Source organism: Grammomys surdaster, unplaced genomic scaffold (genome assembly GCF_004785775.1).
Source record: "Grammomys surdaster isolate TR1022 unplaced genomic scaffold, NIH_TR_1.0 130, whole genome shotgun sequence".
NCBI classification, from domain to species: Eukaryota; Metazoa; Chordata; class Mammalia; order Rodentia; family Muridae; genus Grammomys; species Grammomys surdaster.
Window position 1 is genome coordinate 21802174 of NW_021604588.1, and position 19546 is coordinate 21821719.

Genomic DNA, 19546 nt, shown 5'->3' on the forward strand with positions numbered 1-19546 from the left:
TTTCTGCTCTCAAGGATGGATCCCCTCTGTCCCTGCTCTGTTCACCTCTCTGTGATTGTTGTTTAATTATAGGGTGCTCTCTCTGTAACAGACTTGCTGGGTTGGGGACATATCTCAGTTATGAAATATTTGCCCAGTGTTTACTGGCTTTGACCCCCTTGCATTAGAACAGAATTTAAAGCAAACAGATAAAGACATCTGGCTTGGTAAACATTTGCAGCATGCACTATCTTTAATGGGATCAAAATGAAAAATATTTTCTCTAGTTTAGAATTATATTTAAATTGGAAGCATTTGAAAAATATTTTTATTATGCACACAGGTACACATTGAACACTTTTAAAAGTCCTCATGCAGTGAAGTCTTCTAGTCTTTATTTCTCTCATGTTATTTTTATGAAATAAGCCTCATTCCCCCAGTAATAGTGAGGAAAGGATTACAGGAAAATCCTGAACATTTTGAGGATAAAAGGAGAATGACAAAACAGTTTATAGTGTCTATGTGCAGGTGTGAACTGTGTGTGGCAGGTGTGAACTGTGTGTGCTGTATGTTCAGATGTGAACTGTGTAGGTTGTGTATGGAGATGTGAACTGTATGTGCTGTTGGTGTATGTTATGTGTGGAGGTGTGAACTGTGTATGTTACGTGTGGAGATGTGAACTGTATGTGCTGTTTGTGTATGTTGTGTGTGGAGGTGTGAACTGTGTATGTTCTATGTGGAGGTGTGAACTGTATGTGCTTTTTTTGTATGTTGTGTGTGGAGGTGTGAACTGTGTATGTTGTGTGTGGAGGTGTGAACTGTATGTGCTGTTTGTGTATGTTGTGTGTGCAGGTTTGAACTGTGTGCTGGGAGGCAGGCCTTATTGGTCTAGCCTGTCCCCTCCTTGGCCTCCCTTGTATTTCTGACCTTTTCTTTTCATCAACAATAATGATGCTTCTCATTTTTAATCTTTCATATATAGACAGTCAAATTCTCCACCCCCAATCAGACGCCAGCCCACCTGGAGCCGATCCTCACTGGTGAGTACACTCCTCAGTCAGTGGTCTGGCTGTTGGCGTAAAGGTTTGTGTTATGGAATTGAGGGGCTGTGACTAAGGGTGCTATGACCAGGAGAGATTTGCTGGAAGTATAGAAGGACATCATTCACTTGCTGGAGGTGAGGTAAGTATCCACTGTGTCTTGCTCTTCCATGGACACCTCCCTCCTCTCTACATGGAGTTTGAGGTGCTTACTCCAGGCCAGAGTAATCGTCCCTTTGGACCATTTGCTTATCTTTCTGGTGACATGTCCCAGTTGTAAGTGCCACAGATAGAGCCTAGCAAACCAGCCAGAAAATGCTTTTTAAATGAACCGCAACCAGGACTCTTTGCAAGGGTAGCTGGGATGAATTTGCACCAAGGTAGCAGCTGTAGTAGCCGCAGTTCCATCTCCGATTCCACGATGTTGCCCTTGGCCAAAAACGCACTAAGCCGTCTCCAAGTTCGAAGCATTCAGCAAGTGGTGGCAAGGCAGAGCCATCAGAAGAGGACACCTAATTTCCATGATAGATATGGAAATGCTATGTTAGCAGGTGGAGGCATCTTCTGTATATCTACATGGACATATGCAGCCACACAAATTGGAATAGAATGGAATCTGTCCCCTGTTGGCAGGATCACCCCAAAGGAATGGAGAGATCAGTAGTCACGTCAGCTGGTACAAGAATCAAGGAATTGTTTCAAAACTAACTCATAAGTGAATGCCAAGTCAAAGAGTCATATACTCATTAAACTATGGCAGACTGAAGAACTAATAAAGAAATAAAGTACTTGAAACCTTCAAAAAAAAAAAAAGAACCGCAACCAAACAACAGGCTCAGTATAGTGAACAGAGAGATTGGATGGGACATTTCCTGATTCCCAGACTTTAGTCAATCAGCCTCTGCCTTCGGCTGGTTTTCTTACTTGTTAAGGCTGTTCTCTTTCCTGGTGACATGGCCGGGAAGCACAGCTGTGGTCCTGCTGTAGGCTCTTCATGTTTAAAGATTACATAAGGGTCACAGGATAGAGCTGCACTTTCTTTTCTGCTTCTCTTGTCACAGCCCTTTGAGGTGTGACTTTTTCAGATAGAACAAACACGTGGCCTTCCTACTCTGCTGCATGTACAGGTCCCTGAAGTCGATAGACAGGAACACTAAAGGGAAGTTGTATTCCTTTTCCAACAGGTTCCTTGCCTGTCTTCCCTCTTAGAAAGTTTGGAGAACATTCCCCTACCCCCCACCCCTGAGAAAGATCATTAACACAGACTCTTAGAATTCTAGAGCTGAGCCACATGGGAATTCCTAACCCCGTGTGGCTGTTGCTGATGTCGGTGTGACTCTGTCTCTGCCTTGTGGTCCTCTGCTTTGGTGATCTGGAAGAATCTTCTGTGTCTTCTCTGGGAGCACAGAGCATTTGCTCATGCACTGGTCACCACTCTCCGTTGTTACCGCTGCCTTCCTTTTGTCTGCATCTCCTGTTCTTGCCAGTGAGATCAAGTGTCATTTGTACCTGTGAACTATGACAGACCCCTATCTTGGGCAATCTTGGGATCCACAGAGCCTCCCATTTTTACTTGATAAGGTGGTCCACAGGGATCTGGATTCTAAGGTCTCCCTGAACTGACTATGGAATCTTAATGGTCCTTGTTGATAGGCATCTTGGCTTCCTTGCCAGTCTGTCTTTCTCTTTTATGATGCCCGTTCTCATGGTTATTTATTTATTCATTCATTTATTTATTTATGTCAAGTTGACATAAACCACTGGATATATCTGATACACAGAGTCTCATCTGAAAACTTGTCTCCATCACATTGGCTTTGGCATGTCTGCAGGGCATTTTCTACATTGCTTATTGATGTCAGAAGGCCCAGCCCACTGTGGGCGGTGCCATTCATGGGCAGGTGGGTCTGGGCTGTATAAGAAAAGTAGCTGAGCAAGCCAAAGGAAGCCAGGAAGCAGTGTTCCTCCATGGTCTCTGTCTCAAGCTCCTTCATCTTCTCAGGGGACTGTGACCTTTAATCAGATACTTTCATCCCCCAAGTTGCTTTTGGTCATGGTATTTTTATCAGAGCAATAGAAACCGAAGTAGAACATCTGTGTTGTGGATTTTATTTCTGTATTAGCCGATCTGAGAAAATTATTAGAATGAATGAATAAATAAATAAATAAAAATAATAGAATAGAATACCTTGGGCAGAAGAGCATTTGCCAAACATGTAAAAGGTGGGTGACCTTAGGTGCATCTAGCTCAACACTCTCCCGTCACAAAAAAGAAAAGAAAGAAAGAAAGAAAGAAAAAAAGAAAGAGGAAAAAAATAAATTGACTATTATTGGCTTTTCACTATAATCTTAGCACACTTCATAAAGCCACTTATTAATTTGTTTTAATAGAAGCAGGAGGCAGCCATAGCCAAGCTCTGCTTCTGTTTTTGATGTCCTTTTGTCCCCATTCTCTCTCAGTAAATAAAGCAGACAGCCCATACCCACCGAAGTGGACAGTCCATACCCACCGTGGGAAGTTTTGGTTGATTTATGTGTTGTCAACAAAGGGGAGAATACTTTGAAACTGCAGTCTCTAAGACCATCCACCAGGACTTATGGGATACTCAGAAGTTCCAGCTCCCCTTCGCACCCAGAGTTCTCTCAGTTCCTCCCAATGCTTCTTTCCTCTCTGATTCCTTTTGGCATTTAGATCCCCTGTTTTCATATCCTTCCTTGTTACCCACTTGGTGGCTTGAAACTCAGTATGTGGACCAGGCTGGCATTGAAGGCACACAGATCCACCTTCTTCTGCTTCCCAAGTACTAGGATTAAAAGTGTGTGCCAACAAGCCCAGCTTCTGAATCAGTTATCTTGAGATCAGATCTATAAGGCTAGCAGAGCTAGGGACACACTGTCCTCTCTGGTGCTTTATATATACTAATACCCTCCACCACCACTCTCACCCCCCCCCCCCAGACACACAAGAAGTATGCCCTCTTCTGCAGCAGGAAGTGGTTCAAACTGGTCTAAACAGCCGCATTTAAGACTCAGTGGGAGAGATATTCTGCATTGGCTCAGAGGGTATCCTTACTGCCTGGCCAATGCCACATTTGCTTCTGCAGTGCCATTGACACTGTGGGTATCACATATTGGACTCTTATGTAAACTCGCCACTGGATTATGCTGAATGCAGCCCTGACCCTACAGGAGCTTCCTGTGGTGCTGTAGACTGGGACCATGGGCTTATGTGGTGTAAGGAAGGTGTGGACCTGGGAGGGAGCCAGTTTTGGACAGAACAAAGTAAATTTCCTTCTTTCTGTTTCTTTGATGGGTGCATCTCTTCTGATGACATCTGTTACAAAGGCCAGTGCTTGAGAGCATCAAATGGCTGCTCTTGACTTTGGGTGGATGGCCTCTTTTTCTCTCTGGCCTTGAGCCACTTTTTGCTGCCCTGAGCTTCACGACCAGATGGGAGCTTAGGTCTGTGGAAGAGGGTGGGTCAGAAGGGCGGCCTACAGTGACGTAGTGTGTTTCCCTGGGTATCATTGGGGTGGCTTCCTGGCATGTCCAACTCTGTTTTCTCTGTTTCAGCCAAGACAGCAGCCGTATATCCTGCCTCCCATGCATGTCCAGTGCAGTGAGCACTACTCAGAGACCCACACTTCCCAAGGTAACTGTAGCTCCTCCTTCTGCCTCTTAAACACAAAAGACTGGGTCCTAGGGCACAGCACAGAAGCTTGCTTGAAGATGTCAGTGATGGTTTGATAGTAACACTGTCATTGTCTGATCTTAGTGGCTACATTGTCATTGTCTCATCAAGGTGGCAACATTGTCTAATCACAGTGGCAACATTGTATCATTGTCTGATCACAGTGGCTACACTGTCTTTGCCTGATAAGGGTAGCAACATTGTGGTTGTCTGATCACAGTGGCAACATTGTCATTGTCTGATCACTCAGTGATGATCTTCATTCAGCACACCTGCTGTCTTGGAAGAAGCGTGCCCCACCCCGCCCCACCCCATGCCAAGTGGAGGCTGCGTTACTGTTTCCTCCCCTACGACCCATTCATAGTGGGCCAGCGTTGGAGATGGACAGCTCAGTCATCTCACACGCACACACTTCACCCTCAGTGTCAACGCCAGCAGCTTGGAGCAGCCACGTGGTGATGGGGTGACTGGGAGAAACTCACCCACATCACATAGTGCTTTTCTTAGTCTCCCTTCTGGACCTTTCACCATGCACAGGGACAAGAATGAGCATGAATCCAGTGGTCATGAGATGTCGGGTGGCGGGCTGGGGACTCCGTGTTGTCTCATTTGATCCCAGTAATAAGCCTGAGCTACTACTGTTTCCATACAGAAATAGAGAGAGAGATGGTATCATTCAGATATCAAAACACACACACTCTGTCTCTGTCTCTCTCACTCTGTGTGTGTGTGTGTGTATCAGCATGGTAGGTACACATGCACATCTCTGTGTGTGTGCTCATGTGCCTGTGCCTGCATGCACATGCATCTGCACATGTAGGAACACACACATCTTGTGTGTATAGGCTAGCGGTTCATGCTAGTAGGTGTTTCTCTTCCAGTCACTTTCACCTTTTGAAACACCTTTTGACACTAAACTTGTCACTCACTAGTTAGCTAGATCAGCAGTGAGTGGATCCACCTGTCTCCAGTTTCCCAACCGCACAGTGGTGGGGTTACAGACACTAGTGGCCACACCTAGCATTTTTGTATGTGTGCTGAAGATCCAGACCCTAGACCTTCACTTCCACCTGAGCCCTCACCCCAGCTAAGTTCACTTTATCTCTTTTATCAGCAAACCATTAAACTCTTATCTCTGAGCTGACTACATCTTTAAAATGACATTGGAAAACCTTACATCCTGCATAGTGTATGAGTCACAGGTGTCTGGTACCCTCTCCTAGCTATTCGGAAGCTGCTGCAATTTCAAGGCCGGAGCATGAAACCTAAAACAAGACCATTTAGTGTGATCATACTTTTTATAAACAGCTTAGCAGAGTTACCCCAGGTCTGTGGGAAGACAGCAAACCCCATCGGAGGTGGATAAGTCCTCACACCTTGCTCTTCCTGTTTCTTCTGCCTTGATTAATTTTGTCTATACTTCCTTTCCAGATAGTTGGGGTTGTTTTTAAAGATTTATTTCTTTAACTGTATATGAACATATATTGTATATGTATATGAGTGCTTACATGTGTATAATGATATATAAATCATTTAATATAGTATTTGAATGATATACTGTTTGAATGCAATGCCCACTGAGACCAGAAGAGCATGACAAATCCTCTAAAACTGGGCTTACAACAGTTGTGAGCATACATATGGGTTCTGGGAACCAAATCTGTGGACTCCGCAGCCAATCCAGTCCCAGTTGGATGCTGGTGACCAAGGTCCTCTTCTTCATCTTTCCTTTGTCTCCCCTGCTCAGAAAAGTGTATCAGCAGAAGAATGGCTTCCTAGTGTGTTTGTGTGTATGTGAGAGGCACTTCGGGTATCCAGAGTGGGCCTGACTTAGAAACTGGCTTTTGTTAATTTTTGAGTTGGGAGGTGACTCAGTAGTTGTCTTAGTTGAGGTGTCTATGATAAAACACCATAACCAAAAGCAACTTGGAGAGGAAAGGGTTTATTTCAGCTTATAATCCTCAGGTCAGACTCCATCACTGAGGGAAGTCAGGACAGAAACTCAAGGCAGGAACTAAAGCTGAAGCCATGGGGGGGGGGCGCTGTTTACTGGCTTGTTTCTCATGGCTTATGCATCTTACGGCCTCTTTAGACCATCAGGGTGGCACATCCACAGGACGCTGCCCTCCCACAGTAATCACAACAATGCTCCATAGACTTGCCAGTCAGATGGAGGCATTTTTTAGATTGCCATGTCTTCTTTCCCATATATAATGTTGACACAAAGGCTCAGCAGTAGAGCAGTTAAGTCATTAGCTGTGCAAGAGTGAGGGACTCAGACTCACACAGATGCTAGGTGAGGGTGTTAACCCAGCTGAAGTCTGGACTTGGCAGCAGAGGTGGGAACACCTGAGCAAGAGGACTAAGGAGACTAGTCGATCCAGAGTCCTGCCTGAGTGGATGAAATACAAGAGTGACCAGGGATGCTTCTCAGCACCATCGTTCCTTCATGTGAATGCATACATATGCCCCCACACACATGCATGCTCCCACATACATGCATGCCCCCACATACATGCATGCTCCCACATACATGCATGCCTCACATACGCACATGCCCCCACAAACATGTATGCTCCCATAAACATGCATGCCCCCACATACATGAAAGTCCTGCACAAACAAGTATGCCCCATAAACACACATGCACACACATTTATGCATGCCTCCACAAACATGTATGCTCCCACAAACACACATGCCCCCACATACATGAAAGGCCCCACAAACATGTCAAGCACATATGTCCCCACAAACACATGCCCCCCAAACACGCATGCACCCACATACATGCATACCATGAGTACACATGAAAACAGCCTTTATTGCTCTTTCTTTTAGCTTTTGTTTCTTTTTAAGGGAAGTAAGCTTGATGATGGAGGTGGAGGGCAGTTTCAGGAGCACCTCGAAAAGCTCTTGATTCTGACTCTGCCGTTCACGGGCTGCTGCTCAGAAACCGCGGCCGCGTTGGGCCATGCTGTTGGTCATGCTGCTTTCTGAACGCTCAACGATCTGTTAGGTTAAGAGCCCTTTTCTGATGTAGTCAGAGACATCGATTCCAAGGGTAGGGCAGCTTCAAGCCTATTGCTCTATTAAACCTTTGACTTCCTGGCCCAGATATCCGGTTCTGCACAAGAGGCCAGTTCTCCCCAACAAGTGGCTCATTGTTTGAATCTAATTATAGCAAAGTTTCGACTGTGCCTAGGCGACAGCCACCCTGCACACTTTCTTCCCAGTATGCTGTGACATGTTCTATGCATGTTATCCCAAAGAACAGTTCTTTTTGCCATGTGTGACTGAGGGTTAAGACTCTGCCCTTTCAGTAAGTCACTCCAGGGACATAGGGATGACTCTGTTGGAACAGGGTGGTGTGTGTGGTGCTTCACGAGACTCTGTTTGACTTTTTGCAGACAGCATCTTCCCTGGGAATGAAGAAGGCTTGTACTGCCATTCTCACAACAGCCTGGACCTAAATTACGTCAACGGCACGGTCACCAATGGCAGTGTGTGCAGCGTTCACAGCGTCAACTCCCTCAGCTGCTCCCAGAGCTTCATCCAGGCGTCTCCAGTGTCTTCCAACCTCAGCATCCCTGGGAGTGACATCATGAGGGCCGACTACATCCCCAGCCACCGCCACAGCACCATCATCGTGCCGTCCTACAGGCCGACCCCAGATTACGAGACAGTCATGCGGCAAATGAAGAGGGGACTGATGCACGCAGACAGCCAGAGCCGGTCTCTGCGTAACCTCAATATCATCAACACCCATGCCTATAACCAGCCCGAGGAACTGGTGTATAGCCAGCCTGAGATGCGGGAGAGGCATCCCTACACGGTCCCATATGCACCCCAGGGGGGCTACGGTCACAAACTTATTAGTCCATCTGACCAGATGAACCCCCAAAATTGTGCAATGCCTAGCAAGCCAGGAGCCAGCTCCATCTCACACACAGTGAGCACTCCAGAACTAGCCAACATGCAGCTCCAAGGAGCACAACACTATAACACAGCCCACATGCTCAAGAACTATCTCTTCAGGCCGCCACCCCCTTACCCTAGGCCCCGCCCTGCCACCAGCACCCCAGACCTCGCCAGTCACCGCCACAAGTACGTCAGTGGCAGCAGCCCCGATCTGGTAACTCGGAAAGTGCAGCTCTCCGTAAAGACCTTCCAGGAGGACAGCTCTCCTGTGGTCCATCAGTCTCTGCAGGAGGTGAGCGAACCCCTCACAGCCACCAAGCACCACGGTGGTGGCGGCGGCGGCGGCATGGTGAATAAACGCCACAGTCTTGAGGTGATGAATAGCATGGTGAGAGGCATGGAGGCCATGACGCTGAAATCACTCAATATCCCCATGGCTCGTCGCAACACGCTTCGGGAGCAGGGCCCTTCCGAAGAGGTGGGTGGCCCCGAAGTGCATGGGCTCCCCCAGTATCACCACAAGAAGACGTTCTCAGATGCCACCATGCTGATACATAGCAGTGAGAGTGAGGACGAGGAGGAGGCCCCGGAGGCAGCACCTCAGATTCCTGCTCTGCGGGAGAAAGTAGAATACAGTGCTCAGCTGCAGGCTGCCCTGGCCCGAATTCCCAACAGGCCCCCACCTGAGTACCCAGGGCCAAGAAAAAGTGTCAGCAATGGAGCACTGAGACAGGACCAAGGGACCCCCATTCCTACCATGGCCAGGGCCAGGGTACTGAGACACGGACCAGCCAAGGCCCTCAGTGTCTCCCGGGCCGAGCAGCTAGCTGTCAACGGGGCCTCTCTGGGTCCTTCCATCTCTGAGCCTGACCTAACCAGCGTGAAGGAGCGGGTCAAGAAAGAGCCTGTGAAGGAAAGGCCGGTGTCAGAGATGTTCTCCCTGGAGGACAGCATTATAGAGAGAGAAATGATGATTAGGGTGAGTGCCCCCACTCCCGGGTCACTGACGGTAGGAAGCCCCGGAGCTGGAGACCTGGAGGAGGGAGGCTTCAGGGAGTGTTTCGGGATTTAAGGGATTGTGAGGATTTCAGTCAAGAGTGATGATGTCACCAGATGTCAGGGATACTTTTTCAAATAACACCTTCTGTCTCACTGTCATTCCTGGCTTGTGGTTGGTGTACTTGGTACGAGGACATCTTAGTCATTGGGTAGGGTCCTGAGGAGTTTCGCTGCTGGGCTCTAGTCCCCGTCAGATCTGCTCTATGAGAAGCTCACATACGTGTGCACATGCATCGTGCATGCACACATACTACACATGAAGATACCCTGCTACGTTGATGTTACAGATAACCCTTCACTGGGATGCACCCAGCCTAGAAAGCTAGTTCTGTTGTTGGGGCGAGACCACATGGTGATAGATGTGTATGAACAAGAAAATAAACACCTCTTACAATGAGAATATTGTTGGATTGTAGTTGCTGCTGGGAAAAAAAATCCCCCGTTACTGCTTTTCCTGGAAATCCTGGCCTCCTTAAAAAGTCATTCAATTATGTAACTAACTGAGCCAGTGGACTTCGTTTCCATTGATCACAGCTGCACTGTCAGGTCGTTGGCTTTCACTTAGGAACTCTGGGAGACTCGTTCTATTACATTTGCTTTATTGGAGGTCATTCGACTCATGGCTACGCCTTCCAAACTCATCATTGGGAATCAACCCAGAGGGAGGAAGTGAAGGCCAGTTTTCCAGAAGCCACACCGCTGGGTTCAGAAATCAGATCCAACCTTGTTACTTTAGAAGAGCCTGAAGGTGGTTCAGCCCTGAGGTTCTGGTGGTCAGCAGGGTGGAGGAGACATCCAGGGGCAGCATGGGTGGACTTGATACTTCTTCCTTTGCAGATGGAGAGGGAGATGGTAGACTTTGTACCTGTGCCTCTGGGATTTAAAAACAACACAGCTTTGGCTGGGGATGGCGTGAAATGCGGGGGTGGGTACCATGAGGAGACAGCTTTCCCAGCTTGGAAAAAAGTAATTCATTGGTGTAAAGTGGTGTTTCAACACTTCTTGGCTCCAGGCCTCCTAAGGGCTGCATTTGCTTCAGGAATCCATCGCTGTGAGCACTGAGCTTCGAGGTCAGCCCTGCCAATGGTTGAGACTTACCAATGTCCACATGGTCTTGTAACTGCATCTTGGCCATCCGCATCCTCTTATCCAGATTAAACAAATAGCCTGCAGCCCTGACTCTGGTGCTGGTCCTCGCTCAGAAGCATCACACAAACCAAGAAAGAGCAAGGTGGTGATTTCTGCCGGTCCCCTCTCCCAGTTCTGTTTTATTCCAGGATTCTGGATCATTCCACCTGGCAGATTTCACCAGTAAGCTTACAGCTCAAGAACATGACTGCCCATGTCTACATGCCTTCCCGTTTGACCCTGTGATCTAGCCGCATACAACTAGGAGTTCACAGGCCACTCCCCTTGCTCAGTGTCCCAACCTCAGAGAAAAACCAGGAGGTCAAGGAAGAAGGCCATCCCTGCCGGTGGCTCTAACACCCAAGATGACTCTTGAAGTCTGTGTACTCACTGACCTAGGGAAGGTCTGCTCAGCTTCCATACTCCTCGGTATATGGAGAGGAGGGAAGAAGGCTCCTGTAGCCACAGCAGACCCCCTTACTAATCGGAGAGAGAAACCTCAAGCCCTGGGGACTGGAGTGCGAGGGGTGGGTATAGGGAAAGTTCAGTCACTTCTTGTGTGATGAATGGTTCAGAATGCTGCCATTAGGGCCTGTGTTTTGACCCTGCTACCACCTTGAAGACACTTCTCACCTTCTAGCCTCAAGCCGGGAGTCCAGTGCAGAGAGGAGAGAAAGCCAACTCAGGCCTTCTAGTTTGATTTAGAAATGATTGACAGCTTGTGCCTAAGAGGCCAGTTCACTTATCACTGTATCCAGTTCTCTCCAGGGAGGGCGTGAGCCTTTCCCAGGGATGGCTCTCCCTGCCCTCTGGAGGCAGAAGTGGGAGGCTTGCTTACAGGTTTGAGGACACCCAGGGAGACATAATGAGACCCTGTTTCAAAATGAAATCACCACCAAACATTTGAAGCATTTCAAAATCCAACGACAAGAGAGGACAGGAGAGAGTTACCTTTCACAAAACTGAGCTAACGAGCAAATAAATCCAAAGTCATCCCGATGGCCTGCTTGGTATAGAGACGCCAAGGCCGTTCTTGTGGTCCCACAACCAACCTTCAGCTGCCCGTCATATCCTCATGGCTAGCCCTCCTCTCCAATGCACCCTTGGCTGTCCGTGGTTCAGCCTGTCATTTGAGTAGTTGTCCTGTTGGTAGCATCCCTCACAAAGGCTTCCCACGCATTGTAGGTAACACCGTGGTGGCAATGAGGCCCATTCGAGGTTGTCCCTGCCACCCCACCCAAACCTTCTCCAACAGCATGGCTCCATCAAGACACCTCCAGGAGTTAATAAACAATAAAATAAGAAACCAGGCTACCACTCCATCCCTAGGACTCACAGGAATCTACAGACTGGCATTGCTTCAGGTCACATCCAAGTGTTCTCCACATGGGTCCCTAAATGTCTAAGATTAAATGGTTTTCAAGAGTAGGCTGCTTAGCAGTAAACAGGATTCCACACCCCTACTGATGCCAAGGACTCAAGGGTGTCCAACAGTGGACCCAACATCCAGTCCTGACTACACCAAGTTCAGCCTAAAGATGAGGGGGAGCCAGAACTCAGCAGTCCACACTCCAGTCAAAACCTCCAGTGATGGAAAGTAGTCACAGTCCTTTGTTAGCCCTAGATGAGCAAAGGCCTGGTGGTTCTTCATCTGTGGTCAGCCTGGCGTGGTGGTGATCTTGTTAAGCTGTAGTGGGCCCTGTTATGAGGTGGGCAAAGCAGATGTCTTGGGGGCAGGGAGTAAGTGTAAGACTCAGGTCTTCAGTCTGAGCCCCTCAGAGTGGTTTGCCTTTTGCTGGTGTGTATGGCACTGGTGTGTGTGGCACTTATGTGTGTTAATCAACATGGTAGCTGGCAGGTTTTATACCATTAGTCAGTGCGAAAGGCTTGTCCTTGGGAGGGACTCCGATGGTCCGTCCGTGACTTCTCTGTTTTCTTTCTCCTGTCTTCAGCCTGTAGTTTTCTAAAGTGTATTGCATGAACCCCCTTTTTGTTCTCTTGCAACACCCCTGTGGCAAGGTATATTTGTTAGGGAGTCTGTCTTTATCTTTCTAACATATGAGTTAATTAAGAATAAAAGCCCTGGGGTCCTGTAAGAACTGGCTTCCCTGGGCATGATGGGAATAATGGGAAGGCTGTGTTTGAATTTGCCCTGCTAGTGGCGAATGTCTGCATTCCTTGGCTGGGGAGTTACAGATTTGGGGAGATTAAAACACATTCCAGCCTTCCCCTGGAATTATAAACAATGAGAACGTGTCTTTTCTTGCCGAAAGAATCTAGAGAAGCAGAAGATGATGGGCCTGCAGGCACAGAAGAGACCGCTGATGTTGGCAGCGCTGAATGGACTCTCAGTGGCCAGAGTCACGGGGCGGGAAGACGGTCGCCATGATGCCACTCGCGTCCCTATAGACGAGAGGGTGAGTTCTGGACTTGTCAGGTGTGACCTGTTCTCTGTGCATCCAGATTCCAGAAGTTCCTCTTAGGCCTGGACCTGTCAGTGCTACTTGTCTTGCGGGTTAATTCTTTCACTTGAAGAAGACTTGGTCCAAGTGTGCTGTGTTAGATCCGACCCTTTCCAACATCGCCTGTTTCCTCATTCTGGTCTCTGCACTTTATGAAGCTGAGATATTGATGCTTGATTAAAAAGTCTAGCCCTAGGGAAGGTGAGGCGGCTCAGTGGGTGTAGGAGCTTGCTGCCAAGTGCGATGACCCGAGTTCAGTCCCTGGGACTCACATAGTGGACAGAGCGAGCTGTCTTCCTCAGGGTGTGCTCTGACCTCCACACAGCTTGCTCCCCTCCCCCACATAAACAGTAACAGCAAAGGACATCTCCACCAGGCCACGTGAGGTTGTCAGTTCCTCACTATTCTTCAGTCATAAGGAGGTGATGTAATTATCAATTCTGTATGCATTTTGTAAGATTTGTCTATTTATTAAGGACAAATGCAAATTTGCCCTCTGATGTGATGGACATACTTGCTTTCTTCACACAGTTGAATCCAAATATGTACTTGTTTTAGACCTACTGAAGGCTCATGGGGGAAATGCTTAAGAAAAAAGTCTTTACTTTCTACAATGAAACCATTAAGCTTCTGAAACTACAGAAAACCTTTTTTGTAAGATGAGAAAGTTAATTCTCCAAGTGTCATACTCTTTGGTTTTAGGTTTTAGGGTTCCTGTGGTCTTCTTCTTCAAGGACTGCAAAGATGATATGGCCCATAGCCCTTTGGTTAGGTATTGAGAGCCGTGATTTCTTACTGTGGTGAAGAAAGGGGCCCTGAAACTGCCTAGCATGCAATCGGGAGCCCCAGAAACTAGTTTCCTAAGTTCACAGGATAACATTTAGAGCGTTAGATTTCTGTCAGCAAGCACTTGGTATTAGAATGTTTTGGGGCTCGGAAGGGACATTTTCCCAATTGACATCATGTATTTGGAATTAGTACTTTGGCCAAGGAAGGGAAAAGGCAGAGGGGTTTTGTGAGGGTTAATTCTCAGCGTTCTACCACCGTGAACTGGTACTTTCCTTCCGGTTAATTTAGGGAACCCTGCTGTGAGCCTGGAGAAGAGGATGTTTGGGTGGTTGAGAATAGCAAGGAGTGTGAGCAGGCAGGAGTAACAGAAGCACAGAGTTTGAATTTCAACTTAAGCCAGTCTTTGCAGTATGTCTGTAGCATGTAGCTTTGCAGTATGTATGTATGTATGTATGTATGTATGTATGTAGCATGTACCTTTGCAGTATGTAGCTGAGAGAGAAGGGAAATGGCTGTCAGACCAGAGAGACTTAACCCGAGTAACAGTGAGGGCCGTAGCTGAGCACCCACTGGTTCTCCGCCTTGAAATCCCCTAACTGGGAATACCGAGAGCCTGCTTGCTCTGTTGAATTGAGAGAGCTGACGTCTGCTTCCCTTGCAGCTCAGAGCCCTGAAGAAGAAGCTGGAAGATGGAATGGTGTTCACAGAGTATGAACAGATCCCAAACAAAAAAGCCAATGGCACCTTCAGCACCGCAGCTCTGCCTGAAAACGCCGAGCGCAGCCGGATCCGAGAAGTTGTCCCTTATGAGGAGAATCGAGTGGAGCTCATCCCGACCAAAGAAAACAACACAGGCTACATCAACGCCTCCCACATCAAGGTGAGGGGCACGTCAGAGGCATATGGCAAGATGTCTGTATGGGCTAAACTTGCTACTGCAGAGAGAGCCTGTCTGGTGTGTTAACCTGCCCTAAGCCATGGAGAGTGGGATTGTCCTGTTGGTTTGTGACTTATAGGTGATGGACATTGGAACAGCCGCAGCCTTTACTGTTAATGTTTTTTTATTTTTAACTCTGTTCCAGAGCAGCACAAACTATTTGCTTCTTCTTTATAATACCATAGCCAATTCGCTTTAGAGCCAAGATCTAATTTTCAGTGCTGTTCACGAGAGCAGAATGATCTATACACAAACCATGGTTGGTTGCATAGCAGACCCTCAGTCCTAAGTGGGTGTGCGAGGTTCATTTTTCATTTTTTAGATTTATTTATGTTTTATGTGTGTACGTGTTTGCCTGCGTGTGTGTATGTGCACTGTGTGCATTCCTAGTGGCCGTAGAGGCAGGAAGAGGCCATTGGATCCTTTGGATCTAGGGATCTGGAGGTTGTGAGCTCCATGTGGGTGTGAGGAGCTACAAGAGCGGCCTGTGTTCTTTGTCTGTGAGCCATCTTCTCTGACGCGCAGTGTGTGCGATTTCTGTTCGTGTCTCGGATGCTCTCTGTCTCTGTGTGCCATAGTTTAGCTAGACCTTAGACTCCAGAGCAGTGAGCACATGGGTTCCTCAATAGCTCACCTTCCCCAGTTTTTCTAATAACCGGGCATATTTCTTTAGAACACGGCTCTGAGCTCTCAACTGGGAGAGTGTTTCCAAGGCTCTTGCATGGTCAGTGGGTATGGGACTTTCAGTTTAGTTTAGCTTAGTTCAGTGTCGTTTATTTTATTGAGATAGTTTCTCTGTGTAGCCCTGGTTGTCCTGGAACTCGATCTGTAGACCAGGCTGGCCTCGAACTCAGAGATCCATCTGCCTCTGCCTCTCTAGTGCTGGGATTAAAGGCGTGCACCACTGCTGCCACTGAGTTGGGTATAGGACGATTTTAAGCAACACAGTTCGCTGGGTTAATGTGTGGTCAGTAGCTTTGAACTTGTACTTTTCTTGCACTTTTCAACTCTGGTGAAATTGCTTGAAGTTAGCTGGGCAGTAGTGGCGCACGCCTTTAATCCCAGCACTTGGGAGGCAGAGGCAGGCGGATTTCTGAGTTCGAGGCCAGCCTAGTTTACAGAGTGAGTTCCAGGACAGCCAGGGCTACACAGAGAAACCCTGTCTCAAAAAACAAAACAAAACAAAAAAAGAAATTGCCTGAAGTCTCCTCTGACCCTCCTAAGGTGTAGTTGGGCATCTGGGTTGTGTGTCACTGGCAGCTAATTTCCATATAGGATGTGATGGTGTGGTATAGCGTTTGCGCATAGGGCATAGATAGGATTGTATATGTGCATTTGTAACATACAGGCAATTTTTTGGCTCTTATTTTTGGGGAGGAGAAAAAACCTAATAAAATAATGAATGCCAGGGATCTCTTAAATAAACCAGCAATGCCGTCAGTTAGATTAGGAAATACTGAGCAGAATAACACACTCAAAGACGAGGACTCCACAGCTGCTTCCCAATGAAAACCGTACAGAGGGACACTCTCCTGGCCTCTTCCCTTGGCCCAGTCTCTTTCCCATTTTCCATCTGCTCTTTGGAAACAGCTGTCACTCCGCATAAACAGTGCCCTCCGGGGATTGTTACCCGAGATGCCGTCCCTTCTTCAGTATTCTCTGAGGCCCACATTTCATCCCAGGATAGACGTGGGCGCAATTCACAGGCCCAGAGAGCTTGCAGGAACTTGCCCTTCGTTTCTGGAATTGAGCTATATGTTTTCTCCTCTGGGTTTCAAGCAGCAGGTAACACAGAGAAGAATGGTGTCCTCCAGAGGAGGAGTCACATGATGTCCTGCAGAGTGGGAGTCACATATATTCTCCAGTGGGGGAGTCACATTGGTTTCAGCGTGATTTTTGATGCTCTCCTGTCAATACCGGAGGAGGCAGCTTCTCTGCAAGAGTTTTTGGTTCCTATATGTTGGGTACCAGATAGTTTTATGGCCTAGTTCCACAGACAGGCCACATTCCCCCCACCCCTGCTCAGTCTGTGGATGTTTTCCTCCCACCAGTATGTGGAAAATGGATTTCCTTGCCAGCTCTGACCCAAACATGTCTTGTATAAGGAGACGATAGCTGACGGTATTCTTCTTGCGGGACTCAAGTTACAATGTAGTTTCATAAAATCAGTGAGGAGGAGAGTCTCAAACACTGATCCCCTCACTGCTTCTGGAACCCTCTGGGGGTCTGAATCACATAGATGTGTAAAGGGACCCATCTTTGTCATATCAAGGCACAGGAAGGGAAGAAAGAGACAGGAAGTGTTCGCCACTGTACCTTGAGAGTGTGACCTTCAGTTCTGTGGGCTTGGTCTTGCCAATGGGATGTTTTTGCATGTGGACTTTGCGTTTATTAAAAATCTGCCATATAACCCTGTTCTTCAGACTCAGAACCACAGCCCTTTAGTGGTTTTGAAACTGCTTTAGTGGTTATAGTCATGCATAGACTTCAATAGAGACTACTGCATGAAATACAGGCTGATGCATGAAATGTATACTAAGCATGCGCTGTACAGATTAATATAGGTATTGTTACTGTAACTTAAATTCTGTTAATTTAGCCTTAGGTATGTGCATATACCCTTGAGTACCTATGAGTTTATATAAGTTCATGTGTGTATGTTTGTATGTGGTATACATGTGTGTGTACATGTATGAGTGCACTCCCTCTTGTATGCACAAATGGAGTCGAAGGTCAGCATCAGTTCTCTTTGGTATATTCTTAACATTATCTTTTAATTACATTTACCACTTTTATTACGTTGATTTGTTTTGTGTGCCTATGTCTGGGGTGTGTGTGTGTGTGTGTGTGTGTGTGTGTGTGTGTGGTGTACGTGTGCATACGAGCTCGCACAGAGGGCAATTTGCAGGAGTTTGTTCTGGGGGTCAAACCTAGGTCATCAGAGTTATTAATAGCAGGCATTTTCACCCAAAGAACCATCTCACCCAGACCCTCTGCCTTATTTTTTTTTAGGTAGGGTCTTTGCTTGAATCTAGTCTCACTGTTTGACATGTTTGGCCGGTGAGCCCCAGAGACCCTTTCTCTTGAACCTCCCTAGCCCCGAGATAATGGCGCACAGCACCACTTTAGCTTGTTTGTGGGTGCTGGGGATCAAACTCAGGTCTCCATGCTTACTTGCCAGGCAATTTTCCCATGGCAGCATCTCCTCAGCCCCTTTGTATGTTTCCAGCCTGAACTAGTTTGCATGTTTCACGTGCTGCATGCAATAAAAGAGATCAGGTAACTATGACTCGATAAGCTTGTTTTAGCAAAAAAGTATCTTGGTACAAAAGTCTGTCATCTGTTACTCATGGCTTCTGGGATTTTAGAATTGCACCAATCCACCGGGTCCAAAAGAAGTTAGACCAGCAGCTTGGTTCACTTATCGGTGTGTTCTTTGGCTTGCAGGTGGTGGTTGGTGGATCAGAATGGCACTACATTGCCACCCAGGGGCCCTTGCCACATACATGCCACGACTTCTGGCAGATGGTGTGGGAGCAGGGGGTCAATGTGATCGCCATGGTCACTGCAGAGGAGGTAAGGAGAGGCTTACTGAACACGCTCGTCCTGGGGAAGGGGTGGCCAGAAGGTGGGCCTGGTACCCAGGCCATTGGCTCAACCTGCTCTGTGCTACGGCTGTGTTATTGCGTATCCATTGCCTGGTAATGTAGCCCCTCTCCTCGTGTGTGTGTGTGTGTGTGTGTGTGTGTGTGTGTGTGAGTATGTGTGTGCATGTGTATATGTGTGCACGCATGCTTCCTTCCCCAGAGAGAGTTTAGAGTGGACTCTTTCTCTCTTTGCATTTTCCCTTGTGACATAGTTCAATACAATGAAAACCAAACACAGAATCAAAACGACCGAACTTGAGTTCATCCAGCGGACGGTGTGTACTCTGCAGAACAGTTCAGTCTGTGCTGGGTAAACACACAGGGCCTCCCGACCTCAGGGGCTGCCAGCCCCGCGTGCCACGGTGCTTATCGGCTGAAAGGAGACCAGAGCCACTGCTTAGGAAAGAGCTCTATTCTTCAGGGAAAGGAAAAAGAAAATTCCTTCGCTTTCTTTGCCAAACCAAACACAGGCTCTCTGTTGTAGCTGTGGAGCGGTGCCTGTGGTGCACAAGGGGGCAAACACCTCCTGTGTGCATGCGGCGCTGCTGCTTAGGGTGCACTGACATCAAGGGAAGAGTTGGATTTCCTCTCTGTCACACTGTCAAAACACTTACCCTTCTTCCCCCTTTTAAATCCTCATGAAATTACAAGTTGTATTTTCAAATTCAATTAGGGAACTAGCTTCATGTGTTTTACCAAGACTCCTGGTATTCTGAGGCCTGGTTTCCACCTGTTACTTCAGGACCCTGAGTAGAAAGAACTGGGCCAAAAAAGCCAAGTCATGACCCCACCATGACCACCAGTGACCCACCATGACCACCAGTGACCTACCATGACCACCAGTGACCCACCATGACCACCAGTGACCCCACCATGACCGCCAATGGCCCCAC

At 47.6% G+C, this 19546-nt stretch overlaps 1 protein-coding gene and 1 pseudogene across 1 annotated transcript in view; both read left to right on the forward strand.

Annotated features, from left to right (window-relative positions):
- Positions 1-19546, forward strand: part of Ptpn14 (protein tyrosine phosphatase non-receptor type 14) — a 135881-nt gene that overhangs the window by 106530 nt on the left and 9805 nt on the right. The window contains exons 11-16 of the mRNA XM_028761184.1: positions 962-1019; positions 4593-4671; positions 8121-9610; positions 13092-13235; positions 14731-14949; positions 18454-18582. Coding sequence (XP_028617017.1) covers positions 962-1019; positions 4593-4671; positions 8121-9610; positions 13092-13235; positions 14731-14949; positions 18454-18582 — 2119 coding nt within the window. The remainder of the gene's footprint in view (positions 1-961; positions 1020-4592; positions 4672-8120; positions 9611-13091; positions 13236-14730; positions 14950-18453; positions 18583-19546) is intronic.
- LOC114615479 lies at positions 1389-1683 on the forward strand (annotated as a pseudogene).